Raw genomic sequence first — 27,059 nt, forward strand, 5'->3', positions numbered from 1 at the left:
CTTCACTCTGTATGACAGACTCTAAATGCTGGAGAGGGTGTGGAGAAAAGGGAACCCTCTTGTACTGTTGGTGGGAATGTAAACTGATACAGCCAATATCAATTATGGAGTGAACAGTATGGAGGTTCCTTAAAAAACTGAAAATAGAACTACCATATGACCCAGCAATCCCACTACTGGGCATATACCCTGAGAAAACCACAATTCAAAAGAACACATGTACCCCAATGTTCATTGCAGCACTATTTACAATAGCCAGGACATGGAAACAACCTAAAGATTTTGAGCATCTTTTCTTGTGCCTGTTAGCCATCTGTATGTCTTCTTTGGAAAAATGTCTATTCAGATCTTCTGCCCATTTTTTGATTGGGATGTTTGTTTGTTTGTTTGTTGATATTGAATTATATGGACTATTTATATATTTTGGATATTAACTCCTTAGTGGTCATATCATTTGAAAATATTTTCTCCCATTTAATAAGTTGTCTTTTCATTTTGTTGGTGGTTTCCTTTGCTGTGCAAAAGCTTTTAATTAGGTCCCATTTCTTTCTTTCTTTTTTAAAATATTTATTTATTTTTGGCTGCATTGGTTTCTTTTTTCTGTCCTGTATCCCCCACTCCCTTACCAGTTCATCCTGGGAAGACTTCCTTAGTGTTTACATCACTGACAAATAAGTCCATATCTCAACGTCTGCTTCTGTGGAACATGATCTAAGATGTATCCCCCAATACACATACTTAGTACACATTCAACTTTCTAATTTTCTTCCTATCTAATAGGTGTAAATTAATATCTCATTGCTGTTTTACTTTGCATTTCGCTGATTATTAATGAGTGTGAACATTTCTTCATATCTTTATCAACTTTTGGCTTCTTCTGCCCATTGTTTTATTGTGATTGCTCTCTTTTTCTTGTTCATTTGCAAAATTTTTTGGTATATTCTAGATATCAATCCATTGTCAGTTTTTATGAGTACAAGTAATATTCTTTAATTCTATTATTTGTCTATTAATTTTTTCTCTGGATAGAAAGCTTTTTTTTTTTTAATACTTCCACCAAGACTTTTATTAACCATTTTGGTTTTCTTATTATCTTTAAAAAATATTTATTTATTTATTTTGGCTATGCGGGGTCTTCGTTGCGGCATGCGGGATCTTTTCTTTTTTAGTTGCGGCATGTGGACTCAGTTGTGGCATGCATGCGGGATCTAGTTCCTCACCAGGGATCAAACCCAGATCCCCTGCATTGAGAGCGTGCAGTCTTACCCACCGGACCAACAGGGAAGTCCCTATTAACCATTTTAAATTGAGCGATTCACTGACATGTTCTTTCACAATGTCATGCAACTACTACTTCTATTTAGTTCCAAACATCAGCCCAAAGTAAAACCCTTCTGCATTAAGCAGTTTCTCCCCATGCTGCCTCCCCTACAGCCCTGGCAACCACCAATCTGTTTGATCTCTATGAATGTTTCTATTCTGGATAGGTCATATAATGCAATACGTGGTTTTGTGTCTGACTTCTTTTGTTTAGTATGTTTTGGAGGTTCATCCATGTTATAGCATATATTACTACTTCATTTTTTTAATGGCTGAGTAATACTCCATTTTATGGGTAGACCACACTTTGTTTATTCATTCTTCCATTGATGGACATTTGTGCTGTTTCCACCTTTTGGCTATTATGAAGAGGGCTGCTATGAACATGCATGTCAATGTACTTGTTTGAGCACTTGTTTTTAATTCTTTGGAATATATAGCTAAGAGTGAAATTGTGGGGTCATATGGTAATTCTATGTTTAACTTTTTGAAGAACCACTAAACTATTTTCCACAATGGCTGAACCATTTTACATTCCCACCAGCAATGTACAATGGTTTCAATTTCTCCACCTCTTTGCTCGTTATTTTCCACTTTTTTTACATGGTAGCCATTCTAGTGAGTGTGAAGTGGTACCTCATCGGAGTTTTGGAAAGCTTTAATTTTGATGTAATCAAATTCATCAACATTTTGCCTCATGGTTTGTGTTTTCTAAATTTTGTTTAAAAGTCTGTCCCTGCTTCTTGGACTTAAATATATTCTCTGAGTTTTTCTTCTATGACTTTCCCCCTACCCCTACATTTAAGTCTTTAACCCATCTAGAATACCCCTTTGTATTTGATGTTAGGTAAGGATCCAGTTTGTATTTCTCAATATAGTGACGATGTTAGGTAATAATTCAGTTTATATTGCTCCACAGAGTGAGCCAGTTTCCTCAACATCATCTACAAATCAATTGATCAATCAAGCAAGCAAGCAATCTTCATTTCTCAATGAATTTTTGGAGCCTTCTTTAGTACACATTTGATTCTGATAAATTTTTGTTTCTAAATTCTTTATTCTAGTCCACTGGTCTGTTTGTTCTTGAGCCAAAAATTTATTCATCAGGTATTAAGCGCCAAAATTCTGTTAATATCAGGTATGGCAAATTCTACCTCTACACTCATATTTTTTGCTTGTTTGTTTTTTTTGTTCTGGCAGCACCTCACGGCATGCAGGATCTTACTTCCCCAACCAGGGATCTAACCCTTGCCCCCTGCAGCGGAAGCACGGAGTCCTAGCCACTGGACCGCCAGGGAATTCCCAATACTCATATTTTTTAAGTTGATTTTTATTCATATTTAAGAGTCAAGTTATCATATTCTTCAGAATGTCCAACTGGAATTTTGAGTTGGATTACTTAAAATTATAGATGAATATAGAGAAACATTGTTATAATATAAAGTTGTACCATACAAAAGCATGAAATTTTATCTATTTAGATCTTCTTTACATCGTCTATTAGTTTTTTCCAAAATAAGTTATTATTCTACGGAGTTGTACCATTTAAGAGGATAAAATTGTTTACTTAGATTTTCTTTATATCATTTACTAGAGTTTTAAAGTTTACTTCATAGAAGTCTTAAGCATACTGGATTAAATTTAATCCTAGTTACTTCACAGTTTTTGTTGCTACTGTGAATAGTGTTTTATTTTTATTACATTTTCTAGTTGGTTATTATTGATTTAGAGAAATTAGTTCTAACAGTTTGTTGATTCTGTTGGTTTTTCTAGATCAATGATTCTATCATCTGCAGATAATGGCAGTTTTTCAGCTACTTACGTCTTTTTCTTTCCTTATAAAGTTGGCCAGGACCTTGAGTATAAATAATAGCAGAGATGGGGGCATCTTAATCTTGCTCCGGGTCTAAAGTTTCTCCATTAATTATGTTTGCTGTTGGTTTTTGACATATAAACTTTATCAAGGTGAAATATTTCCTTCTATTTCTATTCCTAATTTTCTTAAGGGTTTTTTCATCATCAATAGGTGTTTATCAAAAATCAAATGTTTTTGGTGACCAGTGGTATAAGGTTGATGTTGTAAATTTTGTTGATAGCTTTTCTTATATAGACTCATACCTTAATTTCTGAGATAAATTTTTTTTTTTTTTTTTTTTTGGCCGCACCGTGCAGCATGCGGGATCTTAGTTCCCTGATAAGGGATCAAACTCGTGCCCCCTGCACTGGGAGTGTGGAGTCTTAACCACTGGACCACCAGAGAAGTCCCTGAGATAAATTTTAATTGACCAAGATTGGAGAATTGGTGACAATGAGGTTTGAAAAAGAGACTTTTAGTTTCTTCTTTACTGTCTTTACTGAGACAGAAGACTTTATATTGACCCCAATTTCCTCTCCTTCCCATTCAGCAAAATTCCTTGAAAGGTTTGTCTATATTTACTATCTCCAATATTTCTCCTCCCATTTTTCTTTTTTTTACTTTTTTTATTGAAGTATAGTTGATTTACAATGCTGTGCCAATCTCTGCTGTACAGCAAAGAGACTCAGTTATACACATGTAGACATTCTTTTTTTATATTCTTTTCCATTATGGTTTATCACAGGATTTTTTTAATATAAATTTATTTTATTTATTTTATTTTTGGCTGCGTTGGGTCTTCGTTGCTGTGCACGGTCTTTCTCTAGTTGCGGCAAGCAGGGGCTACTCTTCATTGTGGTGCACGGGCTTCTCATTGAGGTGGCTTCTCTTGCTGTGGAGCACGGGCTCTAGGCGCGTGGGCTTCAGTAGCTGTGGCACGCGGGCTCAGTAGTTGTGGCTCGCGGGCTCTAGAGTGCAGCCTCAGTAGTTGTGGCACACGGGCTTAGCTGCTCCACAGCATGTGGGATCTTCCCGGACCAGGGCTCGAACCAGTGTCCCCTGCATTGGCAGGCGGATTCTTAACCACTGCGCCACCAGGGAAGCCCTATCACAGGATATTCAGTATAGCTCCCTGTCCTCACATTTTTCTTGATCCCACTTCAAACCACCTTACATCCCCATACTTTACTAAAACTGCTCTTATGAATGTCACCTGCATTGCTTCTTCCAATGGTAATTTTAGGTTCAAATCTTATTTAAACTATCAGCAGCATTTGTCATAGCTGATTACCTCTCCTTGGTTTCCAGGGCACCACACACACCACACACAAATATCCATGCATGTTTAAATCTCCCCTTCTCTCCTAAAATCCATACTCATATATCCACCTTCACATTTCCACTGGGATGTCAAACAACATGTCCAAAACTGAGCTCCTAAAATCCACCCAGAGCAAAATACACCAAACTCAAACTTCTTGCAATCTCTATCTCAGTAAATAGCAATTACTTTTTTTCCAGTAACCAAAAGACCTTGGAGTCAACCTCCTCGCTCTCTCTCACATCCATATCCAATCCTTCAGCAAATCCTGTCACCTTTACCATCCACTGTCCCTGCTACCATCATGGCCTAAGCCATCACTGTCCTGTGACTGAATTATTGCAATATCCTCCTATCCTAACTGGCCTCCTTTATTTAACCTGGATCCCCCTCTCCACATCAGTCTATCTCAACATAGCAGCCAGAATAATGATGTAAGCACATGTCAGATCATGCTGCTCCTCTGTTTAAAACCCTCCAATGGTGTCCCATCTCACTCAGAGTAAAGCCAATATTCTGTCAATGTCCTACAAAGCCTTACATACATGGTATGGTCTCCACCTTGCCTCCACTACTCCTTCACCTCTCTGCTATTATCTATTAATACTATATCCCTCTTGCTCAGTCCAACTCACCTACTAGCCTTCTCTTTGTTCCTCAGATATGCCACGTGTACTCACAAGAGTCTTTCCACTTGCTATTCCCAAAGTATGGTCTGCTTTTCAAGATATCTACAGATATGAATTCCTGACCTCCTTCAGGTTTCCCTGAAGCCCTCTCTGTCATCTTATTTAAGATTGTGATAATCCTCCCCAGCCAATATTTCCTATATCCCATTCCTGCTTTATTTTCTCATTATTATTGATACTTGTGCACATTTTATATACCATATATTTTATGAGCTCCATGAGGTTAAGAGTTTTTGTCTGTTTTTTGGCTGTTCTGTTCCCAACATCTGGAGTAGTGTTTGGCACATAGTAGGTAAACTTGATAAATAATTTTTGAATTAATGTGTGTTGGATATCTCCTGTGTGCCTTTCTAGATCCACTCTTCACTCTTTTCCACCTCTCTGTCCATTTCTTATTCTCTGCCCTGGGAAGCTGACCTGTTTGGTCTGCATCCTTTGTCCTCTGGCTGCTGGTTGGGTTTGGTAAATAGGAACCCTAGGAAGAGATGAGAGGGAAGAAGGATATTTAAGTCAAATGATATAGTCCCTTGACTCTCTCCCCATTGGGTTATTGCAAATGAGTGTCACAGCTTTCCTCCAGGTAGCCCTCTCTATATGACTTTATCTTTCTGGGTTTTCTTTTTTCCCTCTGCTTTTGGGTCTAGGTGTGGAAACAGCACTAGGGTACTATACTGTCCTTTGTGCTACATGCTGCCTATGCCTTTGTAAATAACCCTTGTTACCTCTTTGAAATTCCTTAATTTGCATGTACCATTTGTTTCTGCTGGGACCCTGAGTGATAGGGAATGAATGAATGAACAGCTCAGGATGAACCCAGAGTGTAAGAATATCCATATCCCCTGTGGCTGCTCAACAAAAGGCTCCTACTGCAGAGATGGCTGAATTATCAGGTAGATAAAATGACTTCTCCTGTAGATATCAATTGGTTTCTTTCCCAGCACTGAGAGCTTGTTTAATGGGCTCATAAACAAAGTGAAATAGTGGCAGATTTCAAGTTTATATATAGGCTCAATAACATGATTTTTTTTCTTTCTTTTCAGGTTATCAACCTGTGAACAGTAATGACCTCTGAACCTTCACACTCAGGTGAGTGGTGGTAAATGAGTTACACTGAATCCCTTCAGTCATGGAAGGGACTTCTCTTTCCCCATACTGAAATAAACACTTATTCTGGATATGAATTTGTTTTCCATGCCTGCTCTTTCTCTCCCATTAGCATCATTTTTGGACTTAGCGTTGATTCACTAACACAATATTTCGTATAACTTTATTTTGGACCAAGAAATTCACACTTCATAAAAGTAATAGAGCAAAAGGTTGATTATGCCCATGGGATCTCCTGGTTTTACCATCATCAGAAGTCACTGGGTAGAAAGGTTTTTGAAGATTCATTTTCGGTGTCAGCAGGGAGACCTTATATGATTGAGAGCACTTACAAGGTAGGGATGCTTGTCAGGGCATATGTTCTGAACCAGGACTATATATGGGGCTGTTTCTCCCAAAGCCAGAATACATGGATAGGCTAAATGTTGGAGGAGTGGGATTCTCACATCACTTACAAAGTTCTTATTTCCCTTCTCCACTGCTTTGGGCTTTGCTTGTTTAAAGCTCCTAATACTAAAAGTCCCACAATGGTCCCATTGAATTAGAAGCTGAGGCTACCTCTTGACCATTTGGGGCTCCTCATGCCACTGGGAAAACAGGTGAAAAGAGAGGTTATGATGTTGGTTAGTGTACATTTGATCCTTGATAATGTTGCTGCTATAATAAGAGGGCAGAAATGGAGGAGGAGTATGATGGAATCTAGGGGTCTTAGGAGAGGGAGGGTATAAGTGTCTGGATGTTAAATTTAATGTCTTGGAGAAGAATCTCAACTGTTGGGTATAAAATTAATTTTCCCCCTAGCGGCTGCCATAATCTACTCTTCTAAAACTTCATTTCCTATCAATTCCTGGCGATTCATCTATTAGAACAGTCATTTCCGGTTCTTATGACTCCTTGCTGTTCATTTCACAACTTAAATCTTCTATGTGATTTTAAGGTCTCCCCTAAACCCCTTATTCAGAGCAGTCTGGCTCTCACCCCTCTCTCCCGGGCGCATGTCCCTCTGACTATGGAGTGGGGAGGAAGGATAGCAAAGTTAGAACCTTTTGGGTTGTCCACAAAGAGATTGTTTATGTCTCTCTTTGGCTCACTGTCTATGGGCATAGTGTGGAGAAGGTTGTAGTTTCAACAGGCTCCACTGAGAGGAGATTTGTTCTCAAGCTCTCCCCTTGGCTACCTTCCAGCTGGGGTCCTCCCATCACATTCTTTTTATATGTGTGCATCTTAATCCCACTGAAGACTGTAGCCCCCAATCTCATCCACCCTCTGCAGCTAACTCTTGGGCCCACAGGCATTTGAGGGATTCATGTGCAGTTCCTTCCAGGAACTGAGAACTTGGTGAGGGAGTGGCCCTGGATTTCTCTTTTCCTTGTTAGCCCTCCTATACCATCTTTCCTCCATTCTTCCCTCCTGATCTCAAAGAACAGGGCAGGTCCCTTGGCGGTCCTTTGGCTAAGAAGACATTCACCTGTACTACCAATTGCTAGCCTCCTTTATAGGACACTGGTAGGTATCCTCAGGAAAATCACTCTGCAAGGAATTACTATGATAAAATAGTCTTTTTCTTTTTGGTCAAGAGACAGTCTCCTAAATTAACTGAAACCTGTATCAGTTTATAAGGAAAATAATGCAATTTTTCTTCTAAAATAAGGCCAAGTCTGGGATCAGATAGGCAAGTGCTGCTCCTTGATAAGCCTGAGTTGGACTCTCTTGGCTCCTGTCAACTGACATCCAACTCAATGCTGTTCTGCCGTTCTGTGCTTTGACCCTGTTGCTAAGCCTCTTGCTGTTTGGCTTTTAGAAGGCTGGACCATCTGATATCTTCAACTGTACACCTCAGGGGAACAGGCCCAACTCTAGAAAACTATCCAGGAAGGCATTTTAGCATCTGGCTCTGTTTTATGCCAATTCTGAAGGTGATGTGCTATGCGGAAAAAAAATTATTTAACAAAGTCCTAACATATTATCCTTAAATCAGGACCTAACATGAAACAGAAGGTAATTTCTCTTCTTTCCCTAGTGGTTCCACAGTTGGGGAGGTTGCTTATGTCCTGGCAGAAATGACTAATTTCTCTATCTTCTATAGCAAGCATTTACAGTTGGACACCCGGAACTGACTTCTCCACAATGATACACTCTAAATGAGATGGGATGCCAGCAACAAAATCTTTGGAATGGAGTATCAGTTACCTGGCTGTCCATGATCTGGCTCAAAGGTGAATTCCTGAGGTCCCTCTCTGAGCCCTCTAATATTTCTCTTGGGTTAACCCGGTTTAAAGAGTCTCATCCCCATAAATAGGAACATGGCTGGGTATCTGTCACACAGGACCCTTCACAGCCTGTCTCAGGATTGCAATATGATGGCAGGGTATTTACAAATGTCTGAGGGTGTTCAATTACTGGATAACTCTGTTCTGATCTGATGGAAATTCCTTGATAAGCATTCTGTTATCATTATTTTTCTCTTAATTTTGAGGATTTCCCAGTACACTTGGGGATATTGATGGTTTAGAGGTTATTGGCATAACTTGCTTCTGTTAGATTTTAAATTTGATTACTATCAAATGATTCAGGAAAAATATATGTTTATGTGTGTATAAATTATAGTTGTGTATGTATATATGTGCACACGTGCACATACACACAGAGAGAGAGATGAATAAAGCAAATGTGGTAAAAGGTTAACATTTGGACGATCATTGTGAAGGGTATATGGCAATTTTGCGTACTGTTACACAAAACTTCTCTGTCTAGAATTATGTCAAAATAAAAAGTTAAAAAGTATACAAATACATATGTAAGGTCTGATTAAGAAACTTAAGAAACATATCCCATAATATTAGTACTGCTAAAATGTGGGATGACAGGAAATTTTGTTTTCTCTTTTCAGTTCATCTGTGTTTCTAAATGTTCTACAATGGAAATGTATTGCTCTTGCTCTGTAATAAGGGTAAAAGAGCATTAAAATCATAAATTGGTAAAAGGTAATGTTTTTCAAAGTTGATCTTATTGGCTATGCTAACCACATGATAGTTACTGCTCTTCTTGAGGAATGTAACGTAGACATAGAGTTCCATAATGTGTAGTCTAGGTCTCCTGTTTTGAGTGAATAGATATTTTGTTCTGTCATCTAAACAAGTTAAAAAGAAAAAAGGACTACTGGCATTCCTCTAGCCCTTTAAAATTATTGATATTTTGCTGAATATCTTTTGATATCCCTCCATATCCACTCTCTACCTTTCTCTGCTCTTCTTTATCCTCAGAAGTCTGACCCAGTCAAAATACTGTCTTGTTGTCTGGCTTCCAGCTAGGTTTGGCCAATGATGAGCAAGTAAGAAGAGATCCATGGGAAGGAGGAGAGTGAGAGCTGGGTAATTTTTTCTTGGTTCCCTACTGGCAGGCTTGTACAGCTGGCTTCACTCCTTAACTGAAGAACATTGCGCCTGCCAGGCAACCCTCTCTACACAGCTCTCTCTTTCTCTTTCTTCAGGTGTGGTAACCTGCTGCTAAGCCCCTGCCCTTGCTCCTTCAAGTCTAGGAATGGTAATGGTAACTCAAGTTACTAGTTGCAGGATACTTGCTTCACTTCTACTCACACCTTTGAAGACAGTGCCTTTATTAAACTTCCCTCTATTGACCCAACTGAATGTGCCAGGTGTTTCTTGCTGGGACCCCAAATGACATGGCAATATCTGGTGCCTTGTGGCTTTAAAGGAAAATTCATCAACTATGCCTGATAGCCTTCAGTAGAGGCCATTTTCCTACCACTCATCTCTTTGATTCTCTCATATGGCCTCTTAAAAAGATTGGCCACAGATGACTCATAGAGATTGTTGTGTGGGTCTTTAGCTTGGCTCAGATATAACATCTACCACAATTGTTTGCTGCCATTGATATGGCCCACGCTTTCCTTTAGATCTCTGTCCACTCCAGCCAGCAGCCCTCCTTTCACTTGTGATGCACAGTGACACACTCTCAGCATACTTAACTATGGTTGCGTTAATTCTCCTGACTTGTACTACTCTGTGGTGTGGCAAGACCTTTTCCTTGGTGTTCCCTTCTCCCTAAGAATTTTCTTGCAGGACTGTATCAATGATGTCCTTATCTAGAGCCCATTCAGAGGTATTTGCACATATTCAAGCTCCAGAATGTCAGTACCTGACTTCTGAGCATTAAATGTCTGTTGTCAAATAGATTTTCCCCTGAAGGTGTCTTTTTCCAAGAAGGAGATTCAGTGCCTTGTCAACTTGTCTAGTGACCTGCATCTTATTCCAGTTTATATACACAGTCAGTCACCCATCAGTCTTCTACCTCGGAGCTCCCTTGAGTGGGAAGCCAAAGAAGCAGAAGGGACCCAAGTCAGTACACAGGAGAGGACTGTCATTCTGGCCTTGAGGTTTCTGTTACTCTGACTGGAGTGACTCTGTTACTTTCCCTTGAGGCTTTCTTGTTAGATGATGGGCCTCCAAGAACTCTAGCAGAATGTGGAGTCTTTTTAAAAAAAAACAACAGTCTCTGAACCTCTGGATGTACATATTGTACAAGAACAACCTCTATACCATAGTTCCTAGGAACTACATCAGGATAGTCCAGACTCTGAGCACAATCATAGTGGTCCTCTGAGTACGACTGAATACGTGTTCAGGGCAATAAGGCAAGATTGCCTGTTGCAAAGATGTTAATATAGCTAATGGCCAACATGTCACCAAAAAGGACTAGAAGACCCCATCTGTCTCAGTCATTCCAGTTATAAAGGAGATCAAAATGTCCCACTCAGCCTTAAAAACTGTTTTCTGAGACGAGAAATTATGTGATATTAGCAATGTAAGGAAAAAGGTATGTATGATTTGAAACTAAGAATTTAACACCTCAAAACTCTAGGTGGACACTTTCCTTTTACTGTCCAACCTGAAAATTCATCGGGGAAGCAAATGTCCCATCATAGATTTTGTGCTGGTAATTAAGTAATTAAACGGTCACTATAATGTGGAGCAGACCTTACTAGGGAAGAGATCTGAATATCCAACTGCTTCACAGATTACATATTCATGTTCCTAGCTAAAATCAATCCCTCCGCTTGTGCACTAGATCCCATTGCCTTCGCCTCCTCAAGGATATCACTCCTGAAATTCTCCCCCATCTCTGTCTTGCATTAGCAACGTTTTACTCCCTCTTGGATCATTTTCATTAGCATATAAACAGGCTGGGTTGTTTGTTTGTTTGTTTTTCCATCTAAAAAAAAAGCAATCAGTTCTCTTGACCCCATTTTCCCCTACCAATTTCCACTCCACTTCTTTGCTCCCATTTACAGAAAAATGTCTCAAATAGTTCCCTGTACTCATGGTTTCCAGGTTCTTTCCTCCTGTTCTTTCCTAAATCCACTGCAATCTGGCATTGACCCCTACCACTCTACCACGACTGCTCTTATCAAGGTCACCAATGACTGCCGAGTGGCGGGAGCCAGTGGCCAGCTCCCCAGCCTTCATCCTACTTGACTTAGCATGATCGTCTGACAAAGTGGACCACTCTCTTTTTGGATACTTTCTTTATTAGGCTTCTAGGACATCACACTGTTGGCTTTCTTCCTACCTCACTGGTCACGCCTTCTCAGCTCCTTTTCTGGTTCCTCCTCAACTCCCTCAGTTCTTCACTTTAAGATTGTCCCAGGGATCAGTCTTAGCGTTTCTTCTCTTCTCCCTCTACACTCATTCTCTTGTTGATCTGATTCAGACTATGAGCTTTAAATATGCAGTTAACTCCCATCTTTTTAATCTCTAGTCCAAGACCTTTCTCCCAAACTCCAGACTTATTTCATTGCCTATTCAAAATTTCCACTGGGTTGTCTAACATACATCTCAAACTCAACATGTCCAAAACTAAACACTTGTTCTTCCCCTACAAACCTGCCCACATATCTAGACTTCCTCAACTCAGTTTATGGCAACTCCATCCTCCTAGCTGCTCAGGCCAAAGCATTTTGAATCACTCTGACTCTTCTCATATTCTCACTCCCCATAGCCAACCTTTTAGGAAAGTCTATTAGCTTTTCCTCTAAAATGTATTAGAATCTGACCACTTCTCACCACCTCCTCTACCATCACTCTGGTCCAAGCCACCATCATCTAGATTAATGAAACTGCCTCCTAACATATCACCTTGTTTGAGCCCCTTTAACATAACAGTCAGAAAGATCCTTTTAAACATAAGGCAGATCATATCTTGCTTCTGCTCAAAGTCCTCAGTGACTCTCCATTTTACCCAGAGAAAAAGCCAAAGTTGTAGGCCATAAGACCCATATGATCTGGCATCCCCTCTTCCTTCGGATCATAATTCTGCTCCAGCCATCCTGTTCTCCTTTCTGTTTCTTAATCTCATCCTCTAGGGTTGTATCTTTAGCTGTTCCCTCTGTCTGGACAATTTCCCCCCAGATAGCTCCCGACTAACTTTCTCAACTCCTTCAAGTTTTTGTTCATATCCTATTTGTACAATGAAGCCTATCCAGATCACCCTGTTTATTACCTCAATCTAACCTCTACTCCCACCCAGCACTCCTGATCCTACTTAGCCTGCTCTACTTTTTGTTAACGCCATATCTTTTATTACTTAACATACTATATACTTATTGTTTATTTTCTATAGCCCTTCTGCTAAAATATGAGATCATAAGGGCAGGGATCTTTGTTTTATTCACTTTGTATCCTAAGTGCCTATAACAGTGCCTGACACATTCTAAGTGCTCAATAAGTATTTGTTGAAATGTATGTCCTGGTCCATGAAAGCCTCGTTCTTTTAGGTAAAAGCCATGAATACACACAGCCCCAGAAGGAAAGCCTCTAGCACTGCCTCTGGGGCTGCTAGATGCATTCCAGTCCAATCCATTGCTGACCCCTGCTGGAACCCACTGACCAAGTTGCTGTCCCACCCTTGACTGCACAAGTGGACTCAAAACTCCTTGGGTGACAGGATGCTGCTGATACCCCCTCTGCCATCTATTTGTGCCATAAACACATCCTGCTTGGAGCAGTAACAACTATAATCCTTCCTTTTCCTTGGACTTTTCCTGATTCCAGGGGTCTGCAGAAGATAGACTTTAGCTTCCTTTTGTTTTACTTATATTTAATAAGTTTGTTCTTTTGTAAGGACCCCATTAGTCAGGGGTGGGAGCGATTGCTCTTAGTTACACCTTCAGAACTAATAATTTAATCTTTTTTTTTTTTTTTTTTTTTGGCTGTACCACACAGCTTCTGGGATCTTAGTTCCCCAACCAGGGATTGAACCCAGACCCTCAGAAGTGAAAGCACGGAGTCCTAACCACTGGACTGCCAGGGAATTCCCAAGAACTAATAACTTAATCTTTAACCAGACTAAAAATTGGTGATAGGGAGATATGCTTTGAAAAATATTAATGTGATTTTTTTTCTTATTTCCTTCCATGCAACCATTACCTTTTTAACCAAAGGCATCCATTTGCCTCAAAAAACATCATGATAGTTATAGCAGGAATGCAAAGGTAAACAATGACTCTATTTCCGCTTTTGAAGCTTATAACTAAATAGTAATCTTGAAAGCTTTGTTGGGAAAGTAAAAGAAGCTCCAAATTTCAAACACTCTTAAATACTAAGAGCAAAGCATGAAGCCTGGACAAAAAGTTTCACTATAATCATAGGCAAAGCAAACTTAGAGTATGACAGTGAGAAGTTGTCACCTACTGAGAGAGGAAGTGAAGTGTTCTTCCAGCTGGAAGAGCCTAGGATAAGGGGAAGGTCAGTGGGGTTGAGACAAGACTTGCCTGGTGCTTGTATCCCTGAGAAGGAACCCATCAGCCCCCTCATTCCTTGGGTCTTGGCCCAGAAAGGGGAAGATGGACACGACATCAGGAACCCAAATAAGTTGAGGTAGAATCTGGAACTTCTGGGCTCACCCTCCACTTCCACTGCAAGTTCAGCGTGGTGCTAGGGCAACATGGTGTCATCAAGAAGTAATTCTGAAATGGCTGAGAGATATCTAGGCAGACGGACCTGTGTCTGTAACCCAGTGTCTTATGGCCTTGGTGTGATATGGAGAGGGACCAGAATATATTTTATGTCTTGGCAAGAGGGTGCCAAAATGCTGAGAGAACCCAAGGTCCAGAAGAAGTCTGCATTTGGGATGAGAAAGTTGCATTCAACAGAGACCTCAGAACTAGAGGCTATAGCAGGACCACTGGCTCCAGCAGAGAAATGAGAAAGGCAGCCAAAGAACCAGACAGGACCTGTTGTTAACTCATTGGGCATAAGCACTATATGCCCAGAGATCCTTAGAATAGCCACACAGCATGGAAAATGAGTGAGGACCCAGAGAACAGCACTGCATACAACACTGAGACTGTTTCCCCTTCTGCCATGGTTTCCTGGCATTCAGAAACCATGGTGGGAAGGATCGGAGAGACCCTTGGAAGGAGGCAGCCCTGAGAGAGAGTTTGACAAACTAAAATTTCTCCTCTGTCATTAACAGGAGTGGGAGCTTGCTAGTAAGATACAATTAGCTATAGATAATACAGGATGCTACCATTCTGTAAATGTTTGCACATTTTTGACTGGTTTTCTTTTCTTCCCCTTTACTAAACTAAATATTTTGAAAGGGGAACTAGCATTCTGGGTCAAGCTCTGAATCATCAAGAGCTTTTTGTAAAAAAATGAGAGGAACAAAGAGTATTCTGGAAGAGGAGAAAGGAAGGAAGACCTGGGGAGGTGGAGAGACCTTCCTGAGGGAATTTAGATTGGGCTCAGTTCCTATGTGATTTAACCTTTGTTGGCACCACACCCCCACCCTCCCACCCCTGCAATGAGCTTAGAAAATGGGAACGGGTGTCTGAATTTCTAGAGAGGGATGGAGAAGAAACCCCTGTCCAAATCCTGGAATAGGCATTAGAGCTCCTGAGCTGACATCTCTAATATATGGGCAAAAAGGGTTTTAATTACTTTAGATTCTTAGGGTACTATACTTTTTCTCAATATAAAATAATCTATATTTGTCCCACTAATGTATCATACTTTGAATTTTATTTTGACTCTGATATTAATCTTGTCATACCTGCTTGCTTTAATTAACATTTGCTTGGTATATCCTTTCCTACCCTACCATCTGCTTTTGTTTTTTAATCAATAGTATTTTTCCCCTCCTTTAAAATATCTTTCAATTTTTTTAATGTATGCAAGCAATACATGGAGATATGCTCACTTTAAAAGAGAAAAAGCATTATATATACAAGGCTAAAGATCCGCTGACTGTCTCTCAACCCTGGTTCTTTCTTTAAACTGCCTGTTACTATCCTTTGACCACTTTATTTTTTTTTTTTGTCCTTATATCTTAAATTGTTGATTCTTTATATATTCTGGATATTAATCCTGTGCCTGTTAAATTTTTTTTTTCAGAGTGTAGCTTGATATTTAACTTTGATTAGGTTTTCAGATGTAAAACATTTTAGAATTTGGATGCAGTCAAATCTGTCTTTTCCTTCTTTAAATTTTTGTTTTTAAAATTTTTGTGTCCTAAACAAGAGGGTCTTTATCCAATGATGATATCTTCCAGCTTTTTTATAAGCTTTTATAGCTTAAAAATGTTTAGGTCTTTACCATCTGGGATTTATTTTTCTGAAAGATTTGGGATAGAATGTAATCCTGTGTTTTATTTTGTTGTTTTATTTAACTGAAGAGCCAATTGTCTCAATAAAATTTACTGACTAGTTTGTCTTTTCCACACTGATGTGAAGTGCCTTATCTCTTATATGTCAACTTCTATAGTCACAAGTCTATTTCTGGGTTCTTTATTCAATCCACTTATTTGTCTATTCCTGCACATTACCACACTGTTTTAATGACCATAGCTTTGTAGTATTTTGATATCTGGCAAATCAACTCTCTCCCTACCTCTCCCCCCCACCTCCCATGATCTTCTGTAATATTTCCTTGAAAAAGTTTCATGAAAAATCTTTTTGCGGTTTTGATTGGAATTTCATTAAATACATAAATTTGAGAAAAGGATGGACATCTTTTTTAAAATTAATTAATTCATTAATTTTGGGGGGGCTGCATTGGGTCTTCATTGCTGCGTGTGGGCTTTCTCTAGTTGCAGTGAGCGGGGGCTACTCTACGTTGCGGTGCGCGGGCTTCTCATTGCAGTGGCTTGTCTTGCTGCAGAGCACGGGCTTCAGTAATTGTGGCACGCAGGCTCAGTAGCTGTGGCTTGCAGGCCCTAGAGCGCAGGCTCAGTAGTTGTGGTGCACGGGCTTAGTTGCTCCGTGGCATGTGGCATCTTCCTGGACCAGGGATCAAACCTGTGTCCCCTGCATCGGCAGGCAGATTCTTAACCACTGCACCACCAGGGAAGTCCCAAGGATGGACATCTTTATAGTATTGAGTTTTACCATCTACAGGAACATTATTTATCCCCGTTTAGTCATATTTTCTTTTACATCATTCAGCAAAATTTTATAGTCTTGTCTATAAAGGTTCTTTATGTTATTCATTGCTACTGTATATGGATGGAATCACTTAGTCTATTACATTTTCTGATCGATGATTGCTGGCATATAGGAAAGTCATTTTCTCCTTTCTTCAATTAATGTAGTGAATTATATCAATAGAGCTCCATTATTGAATTAATCTTGCATTTCTGAGATAAATTTAACATTATCATGTTGCATTACTATTTTCATTTGCTGCTGAAATACAATTTCTAGTATTTTACTGTACTTGGGATTTTTGCATCCATCTTTATAAATAAAAAGTTGTGTATTATTTTCTTATCTTTTATATATCTTGTTTTGGTATTAAGGTTAGCTTAACTATATAACAGGAAGTAAATTGGATAACTTTCTCTTTCCATGATTTAAAGCAATTTATAAAATATGGAAGTTACCTGTTTCTTGAAGGTTTAGAGAACTTGCCTATATAACCACCTAGACCTAGTGCCTTTTTTGGGGATAGATCTTTTACTACTGTTTCAGTTTCAGATTTTCTACATCTTCTTAGACTACTTTGAAATTTTATATTTTCCTGTAAAATTAGTCATATATTTTTCAACTCTATTGATATAAAGTTGTTTGTATTATTCTCTTATAATTAGAAAAATCTGCTCATGCATTATGATTTTATGCCCTTTTTTATACCTGATAATTTTTTGTACCTTCTCTCCTTTCTCTTAATATTTGCCAAAGAAATATATTTTTAGTAGGCTCTTAAAAAGTGTTTCAGACAACCCTACTCACTTTCTTTTACTGTTTCACTAACTTCTGCTTTTATCCATGGCAGTGTTTTTTCAACCTTTTTTCATTATTACCCTTCTAGGAAACTTTTTAGACCTTTTTCCCCTTAATCATTACTTTCTTCCCCCTGCAACCCCCAACCTTAAACCACACATATAGTACGTATCTGTTTATGTAGTAGGGTCTTTTGAAGAGCCACAACCACTGTAATAGCTAACATTTTTTTCAGCCCTCAAGAACCGATTTTCGCTCCCTTGGGGGCAATATCTTTTCTATTGAGAATGCATTGCCCATGGTAATGTCTGTTTCTACTTTCTTTGGGTTTATTTATTTTCCTCTTCTTCTGGAGTTGAAAGCTTAGTTCATTCACTTTCAATTTTTTTTTAAGTAAAATATTTAAGGCTATAAACTGTACTTTCTCCCCCAGTGCTGTTTGCTTGCATCACAGAAGTTTTGCTGTTTTGTACTTTTGGTTTTCATTCAGTTCTAAATTTTTGTAATGGCCACTTTTATCTGAGTTATGTAGAGGCTTGCTTTTATATTTCCCCATACATGGATTTTTGGGTAAGATTTTTATTGTATTTTTATGTGACTGCCTACCTGGAGTTTGTTGAAACTCTCTATCTTACCATATGGTCAACTGAAATTCCTGCAATCTTTCAAAGTTTGATGTTTTCTGTAGGCTTTTGGTAGATACTTTTTATCAATTTAAGAATTATTTTTGTTACCAGTTTGCTAAGGTGTTTTTACTTTTTATTTATTTTAAATTATTTTTTTATTGAAGTATAGTTGATTTACAATGTTGTGTTAATTACTGCTGTACAGCATGCTAAGGTGTTTTTAAATTAAATCACAAATTGGTGTTGAGTTTTAACAAATACTTATTTTGGAACCAATTGAGATGATCGTGCTTTTTTCTTCCTGATTTCTACTAATTTGATTAATTAATATATTTCATGTGTCTCATCTACCCTATGCTTTCCCTTATAGGCTTAACTCTGTACATTCTCCAAGGCATATTTGTGTTCCCATTTACAATGATAATATCACTGAGACTAAGCTAAAAATGTTGGAAGTAATACATCTACATTTTCTTTAACCTTCTAATATACCCATCTTAGCGTTCATGGGATGATTTCCCATTGCTTTCTCTACAGATTCAGGTAGGTACCTCTCAATATTTCCCTGGATCTGAGATCCCTGGTGGAAGTGGGCATTTCTGTTTTCTCTCTGAGAGCTTGCTTCCATTCTTCTGTTATATCTCTTTGGGTTCCAATTACCTCCTCTAATTTAGTAATGATTAAACTACCACCCTCTTCTTTAGTCCCATCATAAGATCATTTGGCTCTGCGTCATTTTCATTTTCCCATTTGTACTGTCAATTTTTTGTGTCCTTTAAGAACACAACTTTTCTTCTAAAGAAATCCTTTTCTTCCTCCAGATCAATTGGCCTGTCTTCCTTCACTTTTCACCCTCCCACTGCTTCTATTTTGACTTCAAGGCCTGAACATATATTTGAAACAAGTACAATTCCTACTTGATTTCCTGAATAGACCTGCTTCCTAGGAAGAGAAGAATCCAGGCACAACTCTTTTTAATACTCTTCCAAGCCTTTGGAATTACAATAGCATTGCTTCTCTCTACCCCAAACCCCCATATAACAAACATTTGCATTTCTTTTTTTATGTTTATGATTAAAATCCACCATTCCTCTGTGATTGAACACACAACTTGAGTTCTTGAAATTCCCCTGTCAGGGCTCATATAGTCAACACATCAGGCACTTGGGACATAAATGGAAGGTGACTCTGAATACCCATGTGAATTAAAGAAGTTGGCCCCTTCCATCAAGATTAGCCCAAATTAGGTGAAACTAACCTAATGCCACCTGCTAATCTCCAGCACAATTTAAGGGCTAGACTCTCCCAAGTTTGTTGGAAGTACACATGGAACTTATGCCATTAAGTTCCTTAAAGTCCTCGTCTGCAATTCTGGCTGAGAATAAGAGGCAGCACAAATTTTTCCATTCAATAGTGCCTTTCCCTTCTGCAGCAAGCCTGTCTCAACTATATCTATGTGAATCAAGATCAGCCACAGTGACCTGTACTTTTGCAAAGCCCTATGTCCAGTACCTCTAAAAAAATAATGACTTGTCTATGGATATTAGCTACCATACGCTGCTAGAACTTGAAAAGGCCAAAGAACTAAAAGGCCCAAGATCACTACAGCACTAAAGCCTGTACCCTCGCAAACCAGATGTTCCATCTCTACATATCTTACTTTGGTCCCCTAATTCCAGTCACAGTGCCTATTTCTCAAGACTTAATAGCCAATGCATATTTGCATGTGTTGGGGCTTAAGGGGGAAAATTAATCATATCCATTTCCTTTCTAAGTTCTCAGTCAACTAGGTAATAGATACAAGAATCAGACCAATGAGGATGAAAATATCAGCATTTTGTTGATGAGGCTGTACCTACAGCCAAAATTGGGCTTTCTAATACCAACCCTCCACTGCCTTTCCCACCCTTCCCAATTCCTCCTATTGGTATTACTCACCCAAAGAATATACAAAGAAAACACTTACCTGGTGCGCTGCAAGGGGGCATGGCTGTTCCAAAAGTGGAGACACAGAGAAGTGCTCTTCAGACCTGCCTCTGGAAGGCAGGCCTGGGCCCCAGCAGGTGTGCTTACCATATGAAAGCTGGATCCAAGTGGAGTGGGTACATATTGCAGGCAGAGGTACAAAAGAGAGAAGAGAGCTGAGAGAGACAGAGAGAGAGAGAGAGAGAGAGAGAGAGAGAGAGTGTGTGTGTGTGTGTGTGTGTGTGTGTGTGTACATGATGACCCTCTTCTGTATGTCTCCATCAGAGAACACAATCTTCCTTTGGAGATTAAGTGAGTAAGAGGTAGAGACAGAGGCCAAGAGTGATATTCCAATACAGTTTCCTACTTGGAGGAGAATAGGGAAATAGGGACAAATGACAGATTCTTGTCCCTGTGGGTGGGGCAAGGCCTGTACTCTTCATCTTCTCCCAGCAGGGGCAGGGGATTCAATTCTCTCATGCCCAAGGTCTGACCTGGAATTCAATCCCAGCTCCCAACCCAGATGTCAGGAAGAGTTCTATTAAAAGATTCTGTTACTAGGTCATTCCTACATCAGAACTCAGGATGGTGGGAGTCGGGCAAGAGCCCAGAGGTTCAGATTGACCACAACCAAACCCCAGACATACTCACTTGCTGAGCTCCATCTAATTAACAAAAAGCAGCAAAAGAAACACTAATAAAACTAGGAAGATCCTTTCAAGGTATTTCACTAATAACAGGTCCTCAAGAGCTGTCTGGCCACTGGAGTGAAAAGGGTAACAACAATAACCAAAGCTAAGAAAGATCAGCCTACAAATATTACCCCCATTGTCTGTCTCCCTTCCCACCACCCCAAGTCCTTGGAGAAGTCACTGAAAGACATGCTACATTTAGCTTGTCAGAGGCCTTTCCCAGACAAAAGTCCCCAAGGTACAAGAACTCAAATAAGGACACTACTTGGGAGATTGAAAATCAAAAGTTATTTATCAGAGAGTGATTGGAAAAGTCACGCTTTCTCGAGCCCAATTCCAGAATGGTCAGTGGGAGTCTCTCTCCTGTTAGCTTCATTGGTCCACCTACCCAATGGTAGATCTTCTACTGAAGGGGACAAAAGGGAAATCACAGTCCTCAAGGGGGCCCCAGAGTGCCCTTCCTATCAAGTCCCAGCTGAGGAGACAAACTGAGCAAAGGGAGGACTCTTTCCACCACCAAAACCCACCTTCACAATTGCGGGCCTCCTATTCCCACACGTAACTCAAGGAAAGCTCCACCTACCCTGCTTAGTCCTCATCAGGAAACACTGAACCTCTTCATACCCTTTGGGTCCTTCCTAAATACCCTTCCTTCACTTAGTGTACGAGCACTTAGTAGAGTCCCAGTGTTCATATCACTTACTCTCTCAAGGAAGCTAGAGTGCCCAGGACTAGAAACTGGCATTGAAAATTAATCTACCAGATCAAAAGATAAAGTTTCTCCCAAGATGCTAAAGAGGCATTCCCACTTTAAGTCCACATGGTGTGGAAGGAGGGAAAGGACTCAACCTGCTAAGAAAAGGGCTTTTGGGTTAAACGCAACAGGCAAAGGGTTCAGCGGGGACTGGACAGATGAAGGAACGTAGAAATGATAGGGAATAGGGAAGGAGGGGATCCTGGTGGCAGTAAAGGAGAGTGGTGCCCTTTGACTAAGGGCCCAGATGGGGTATCTAAGCATGAGGGAAAGAGTCACTTAGAAGGCCAGATAACAAAGTTCTAGTCATGGCTTTTGCCAGCAACTCAGCATGTGACTTTGAGCTTATCTAGCCTTCAGTACCTTCATCTGCAAAACAGGGGAAAGAGGTTTGTTTAACTAGATGCCTATTATGGTCCTTTGAGAGTATGGCATCCTCCACAAATGTGATTGATGGACTATGACAAGATATTCAGGAGGGGGCTAAAGAGGACTTTACCAGAGCAGGAAATGCCTTTCAGCCCCATCTCTAATGAAAGGGTCACATGTATACACATTCACACATACATAAGCAGAGTGGCCGACAATTTCATCCATAGCAGCAGAAACACTTACAGAGAAAAATAAATACTGGTGATGCTCAATTCCTGCACTGGGGGAGAGGGTTCCTGAGGATGTAACTTGGAGGGGCTCCAAGGTCAGGGGAGAAGGGTCCTCCTATTTGACAGTAACTTTCACCTTGCTGTCCCTTCCCCAAATCCAGAGCAGCTAGCTCTTTGAAAGAAGCCACTCCCACCTTCCCCTCCCCAAACCACCAACTCACCTGTTGCAGAAACAAAAATGCACAGACCCCAAGGGAAATAACCCCCTAGCTAGCCACTAAGAAATGAACAGAATCCACCACACCTGAGGTTACTTGGGAGTGTGGCCAGCTGGGACCAAAAACCCCTATTTCCCTGAACGTTAACAATGGTTCTGAAAGGTCTTGGTTTGGACCTATCTCACCCACCGTCACTTGGGTTTGCCCTCTTGGTGAAGTGGGAACTAGCCTGGATCACCCTTTTATTTCTGGTGCGTTTATGATTGTTTCCAAATTTTTAAACCAATCTTATTGTGAGTGAGCCAGGAAGTTACTTCCCCAAGTAGCACTTCAAATTAGAAGAAAAGCTACGACACAAGTGCAGGGTTCCAACCCTTGCAACAGAACCTGCAAACAGGCTCGCACCACCCCCCAGACACCAAGAAGCATCTCCCAGCCATACATCCACATGGACTCTTACATGGCCTCTCCTAGCAGAGGTAGCTGGGGCAGTTGGGGAGTGGGGGATATCAACCTCCTATCAACCTGGGATCCCTGTTTAAAATACACTAAAAATACATTAGTAAACATTGCTGTTTACAGAAATAGAAATCATTTCTGTTTCCAAAGGCCTCTCACCATCCCAGTCCTGGACATCTCCAAGACTGCCACCCCTGACACCCTCTCCAAGGTCCGCCCTGGTGGGTGGGTAAGACACTAGAGTCCTTTGAGACTGAGAGCTCCTCAGGCACCTGAGAATTCCAGTTTCACATCTCTGGTTCCCATGGAAGGGAGACTCTTCAGGACTCTGGAGAGTACCGGGGTTCATCCCTTCTTATCAGTTCCTGGGGGCTGTCTTGAGGCAACCCCCCCTTTTTTGGATGATATACGTGTTGTAAGAATTCCTGCTATTTTCGGGCCCCCAGTCCCTCCCCAGAGTCCAACGTGCCTGCCTGGACCCCCCCTCAGAGCGGAGAAGCCAGTCTGTGCCTTGTTCTAATCACTGGGAAAGAGGGATGGGCAGAGAGAAAGCAAGGACAATGGCCTGGGGGATCGTCCTTGAGGGGACAACTAACAGCAATGACTGTCAGACAAGCAGGTGGTGAAGCTGGGCACCTGCCCGGGGACGGAGCCGGAGCTGTCCACCAGGTTGGCGGGTTGCGAGTCGACGCGGGGAGTGCGACGGCGCCCCCGGTACTCGATCATGTCGGGATGATAGGCTGGGTGGCGGCGGGCGTGCTTGGTCAGGTGGTCGCTCCGGGAGAACTGCTTGGGGCAGAGGGGGCAGGAGAAGCGCTTCTCGCCCGTGTGCGTCCTGTAGTGGCGGGCCAGCTCGTCGGAGCGCGTGAACTTCTTGTCGCAGTCGAGCCAGTCGCAGGAGAAAGGGCGCTCACCCGTGTGGGTGCGCTGGTGGGACTTCAGATGCGATGACTTGTAATAAGCTTTGTTGCAGCCCGGGAAGGGGCAGCGGTGGCGCTTGGCAGCAGGTGTGACTGGCCTCCGACGGGGGCCTGGACCCGTGGCGGGGGCGGGGCCCGCCCCAGGGGCCACGCCGGAGATCGCGCCAGGGTGGGCAGGCACTCCCGGGACGGCTGGCGCGCCAGGGACCGCGAGCGCGCCGGAGGAGTGCACGGGTCCGGAGACCTCGGCCGCGCTGGTGGCCGGGGTCGGCTTGGAGCACAGGGTCGGGCCGGAGCACGGGGTCGGGTCGGAGGAGCCGGATGAGGCGCGCAGAGCTTCCCCCGAGTACTCTCCAAAGCACCCCCCAGAGCCGCCGCGCAAGTCAGCCAAGACGCTTGCAGCCAGCAGGTGGGGCGCGGCGCCGCCCGCGCCGGGGCTGGGGGCGGGGACCTGGGGGAACGGGGGGACCGACACGGGCCCCGGTGGCCCCGGACCCGGCAGAGCGGACTCCGGCGGCGCCGCACCCACCTCCGAGCTTGCCGCTCCGCCCGCGCCCTCGGGGTCCGGCAGGCGGCGGTGAACCACGGCACCCGCGGACATGGACACCAAGCACTCGGCGGCGAAGTAGTCCAGGCACGCCACGGCAGCCGACATGCTGGCACCGCCGGGCCGCCGGCGCGCGCCGTCCGAGCGCGGCCGGCCGCGGGCGAGAGAGTTCTCGGGAGCGTCCGTCCCGCAGCCTCGGAGCGAGAAGCAGGAGGCCCGGTGCGCGCCGCCCGCCACCCGCCGCCGCCGCCGCCGCAGCCGCCGCCGCCCGCGCGGATCCCGCCCCGCCTGACGCGCCCCTGACGCACCGGAGCCCGCGGGGGCGGCGGGACCCGCCCCGGCCGCAGGACACCCCCTCGGAACGCGCGGCCCACCGGGCTAAGTCATTTTTAACAGCCTAAGAAATTATCTTGTCTTCGCGTTCTTGCCTCTGCTGGTGAGCCAGGTAATTTTAATAAAGAGAAAACTCCCCGATCGTAACTTCTGGGCAGCCTGCCGGCTTCGCCCCCCCCTTCGCCCGCTGGTCCTCCGCCAGCTGGGTGTCCGGCGGAGTCCGAGAAACTTTTTTTTTTAAGGGAAAAAAATGCTTATACCTGACCTGTCTTTCGATTCATAATTACGATTGTTACTTAAGCGGGCTGGAATTACATTTCACTTCTGTTACCGCTGTCAGATCGAATTTAAAATATCCCCGAGTCTTCATCAAAAAAAGTTTTCTCATCTAACAGTTCCACTGCTAACCCAGGGTCGGTACCAATTCCCTAAATAGAGCCACTACGTAGCCATTAATTAATAGCATTTTGAACCAGAAACATTTTTAACCTTGAAAAAAAGCAAAGAATCCCCTCATGGTTGAAATTGAAACTTAAAATCCTTTGAGTAACGATTTAACTATTCAACCAACGAAAGAAAAATGCATGTTTAAACTGCTTTAACCTGTCACAGGCATACAAACAAATTTCCACGCTGTAATATAAATTATAGACTAGCAGCGAGATAAACACATTAAAATGGATTCCCACAATTTTAATAATAGAAAATCACGTTTCCAATTAGGCAACATCTTTTATTTTTCTCTTGACAAAAATTAAAAATAAGAAAATGCAGCAATTTATATAGAATTGCTCATATGGTGTTTTGTGATTGTGGAGGTTTTTCTCTTTATATAATCAGATATATGTATGTATATGTTTACATTTCTTCACTGCTTTCATTTTTTTCTTCTTTTGAATTTTAAAAAATTTAAAACACACAGAAAAGCAAACAGGATAATTTCTAAAAATAGTCATAGCATCGTTTTTGATGTATACAAGCTTTACTTATATGTTTTTGAATTATATGCAGTTTATTTGCAATTCTTCAGTACTTTTCTTTTTCTTTTGAAAATTAAAAATACATATACCTCAAGAATAACAAACATTCATGTATTTACTTCTTAGGGTAATCAAATGTGAAATATTTGTCACATTTGCTTCAGGTTTTTTATTTTTATTAAAAATTCCAGATAGAGTTGAATGTCACCTTATTTCCCTCCCCAGTTTCATTCACCTTTCTCTCTCCTTACTTGCTTAGGTAATCAGTATCATAAAGTGTGTATTCTTCCAGCATTGTTATTATTCTTTATTACCTAATTACCTATATATATTTATATGTAAATATATATGTCCATGCTTATATATTTTAAATTTTCTTTATAAATGGTACAGTAGTGTACATATTATTTTGCAACTTACTTTTTCCCCTCAGTATGATTTTGAGAACTATCCATGTTGACACTTATAGAATCTGCTTTATTCATTTCAGTAGTTTTATGATCTTGTCAGCTTTATTATCTTTATGGAGATTCTATTCTAAAACAGATAATTATTATAAAGCTGCTTGCTTCAAAATTTTAGACAATTAACTCTTAATCTACACATATTAAAATTCTATCAGATAGAATTCTTTACTAGCTGTTTTTTAAAAATATTATTATTTAGAAAAAAATCTAAAGCTATTTTAAAATGCAGAGAGAGTATTACAGGCACCCATGCACCTATCTCATGTAATTGGTAAATGTTAGCATTTTGCCATATCTGCTTCAGGTCTGTTTTTTTTTTTAATTGAACTATTCAACATTTCTGATAAAACTGAAGTCCCTTTGCACTCCTCCCCAAAACCATTCTCCACCCTTTTCTCCAAAGGCAAACATTATCACGAATTTGGTATGTAACTTTTAAATCTAGGTTTTATACTTTTACTACATATGAACCCATACAGAGTACTGTTTTGATTTTTTAAATGCACAGGTGTGGTGTTGGACTATGCATATTCTGTGACTTGTTTTTTTTTTCCTTCATGGTATGTTTTCATTCTTTCTCTCCCTGTTGATAAATATAAATCCAGTTCATTCATTTTAATTGCTATATTATAGATCCATGCATGTGAATGTGCTGGGTTTATTCATTCCCCTGTTGATGAATATTTAAGCTGCTGCCAATATTTTGGTATTAAGGGCAATGCTAATATGAACATATGTGTACATGTGTCTTCTATAGGTAGATAGAATTTCTCTATCTACCTATATGGGGAATTGCTAGGTTACACACACATTTTCAGTTTATTAGAGACTGCCAAATGGTTCTCCAATTTACACACCCATCAGCAGTGTATGAGAGTTCTTGTTTCCCTCACATGACCTTCCCTTACTTTCTAGATTCAGACTTTTATTTCTGACAATTTGATTTTTTCTTTTTAAAGCTCAGTATC

The 27,059-nt window shown here is 41.1% G+C and overlaps 1 protein-coding gene across 1 annotated transcript; it reads right to left on the reverse strand.

Annotated features, from left to right (window-relative positions):
• Nucleotides 1–23,435: 23,435 nt before the first annotated feature.
• KLF14 (KLF transcription factor 14) lies at nucleotides 23,436–24,419 on the reverse strand. Its single transcript, XM_061198060.1, has one exon. The coding sequence runs from the start codon at nucleotides 24,417–24,419 to the stop codon at nucleotides 23,436–23,438; it is 984 nt and encodes a 327-aa protein (XP_061054043.1).
• Nucleotides 24,420–27,059: the final 2,640 nt, after the last annotated feature.

This window comes from Eubalaena glacialis, chromosome 8 (assembly GCF_028564815.1).
Source record: "Eubalaena glacialis isolate mEubGla1 chromosome 8, mEubGla1.1.hap2.+ XY, whole genome shotgun sequence".
Lineage (NCBI taxonomy): Eukaryota > Metazoa > Chordata > Mammalia > Artiodactyla > Balaenidae > Eubalaena > Eubalaena glacialis.

What these genes read in the sequence shown, in the direction of transcription:
- KLF14 (XM_061198060.1), bottom strand. Translation starts at nt 24,419, where the DNA reads ATGTCGGCTGCCGTGGCGTGCCTGGACTACTTCGCCGCCGAGTGCTTG.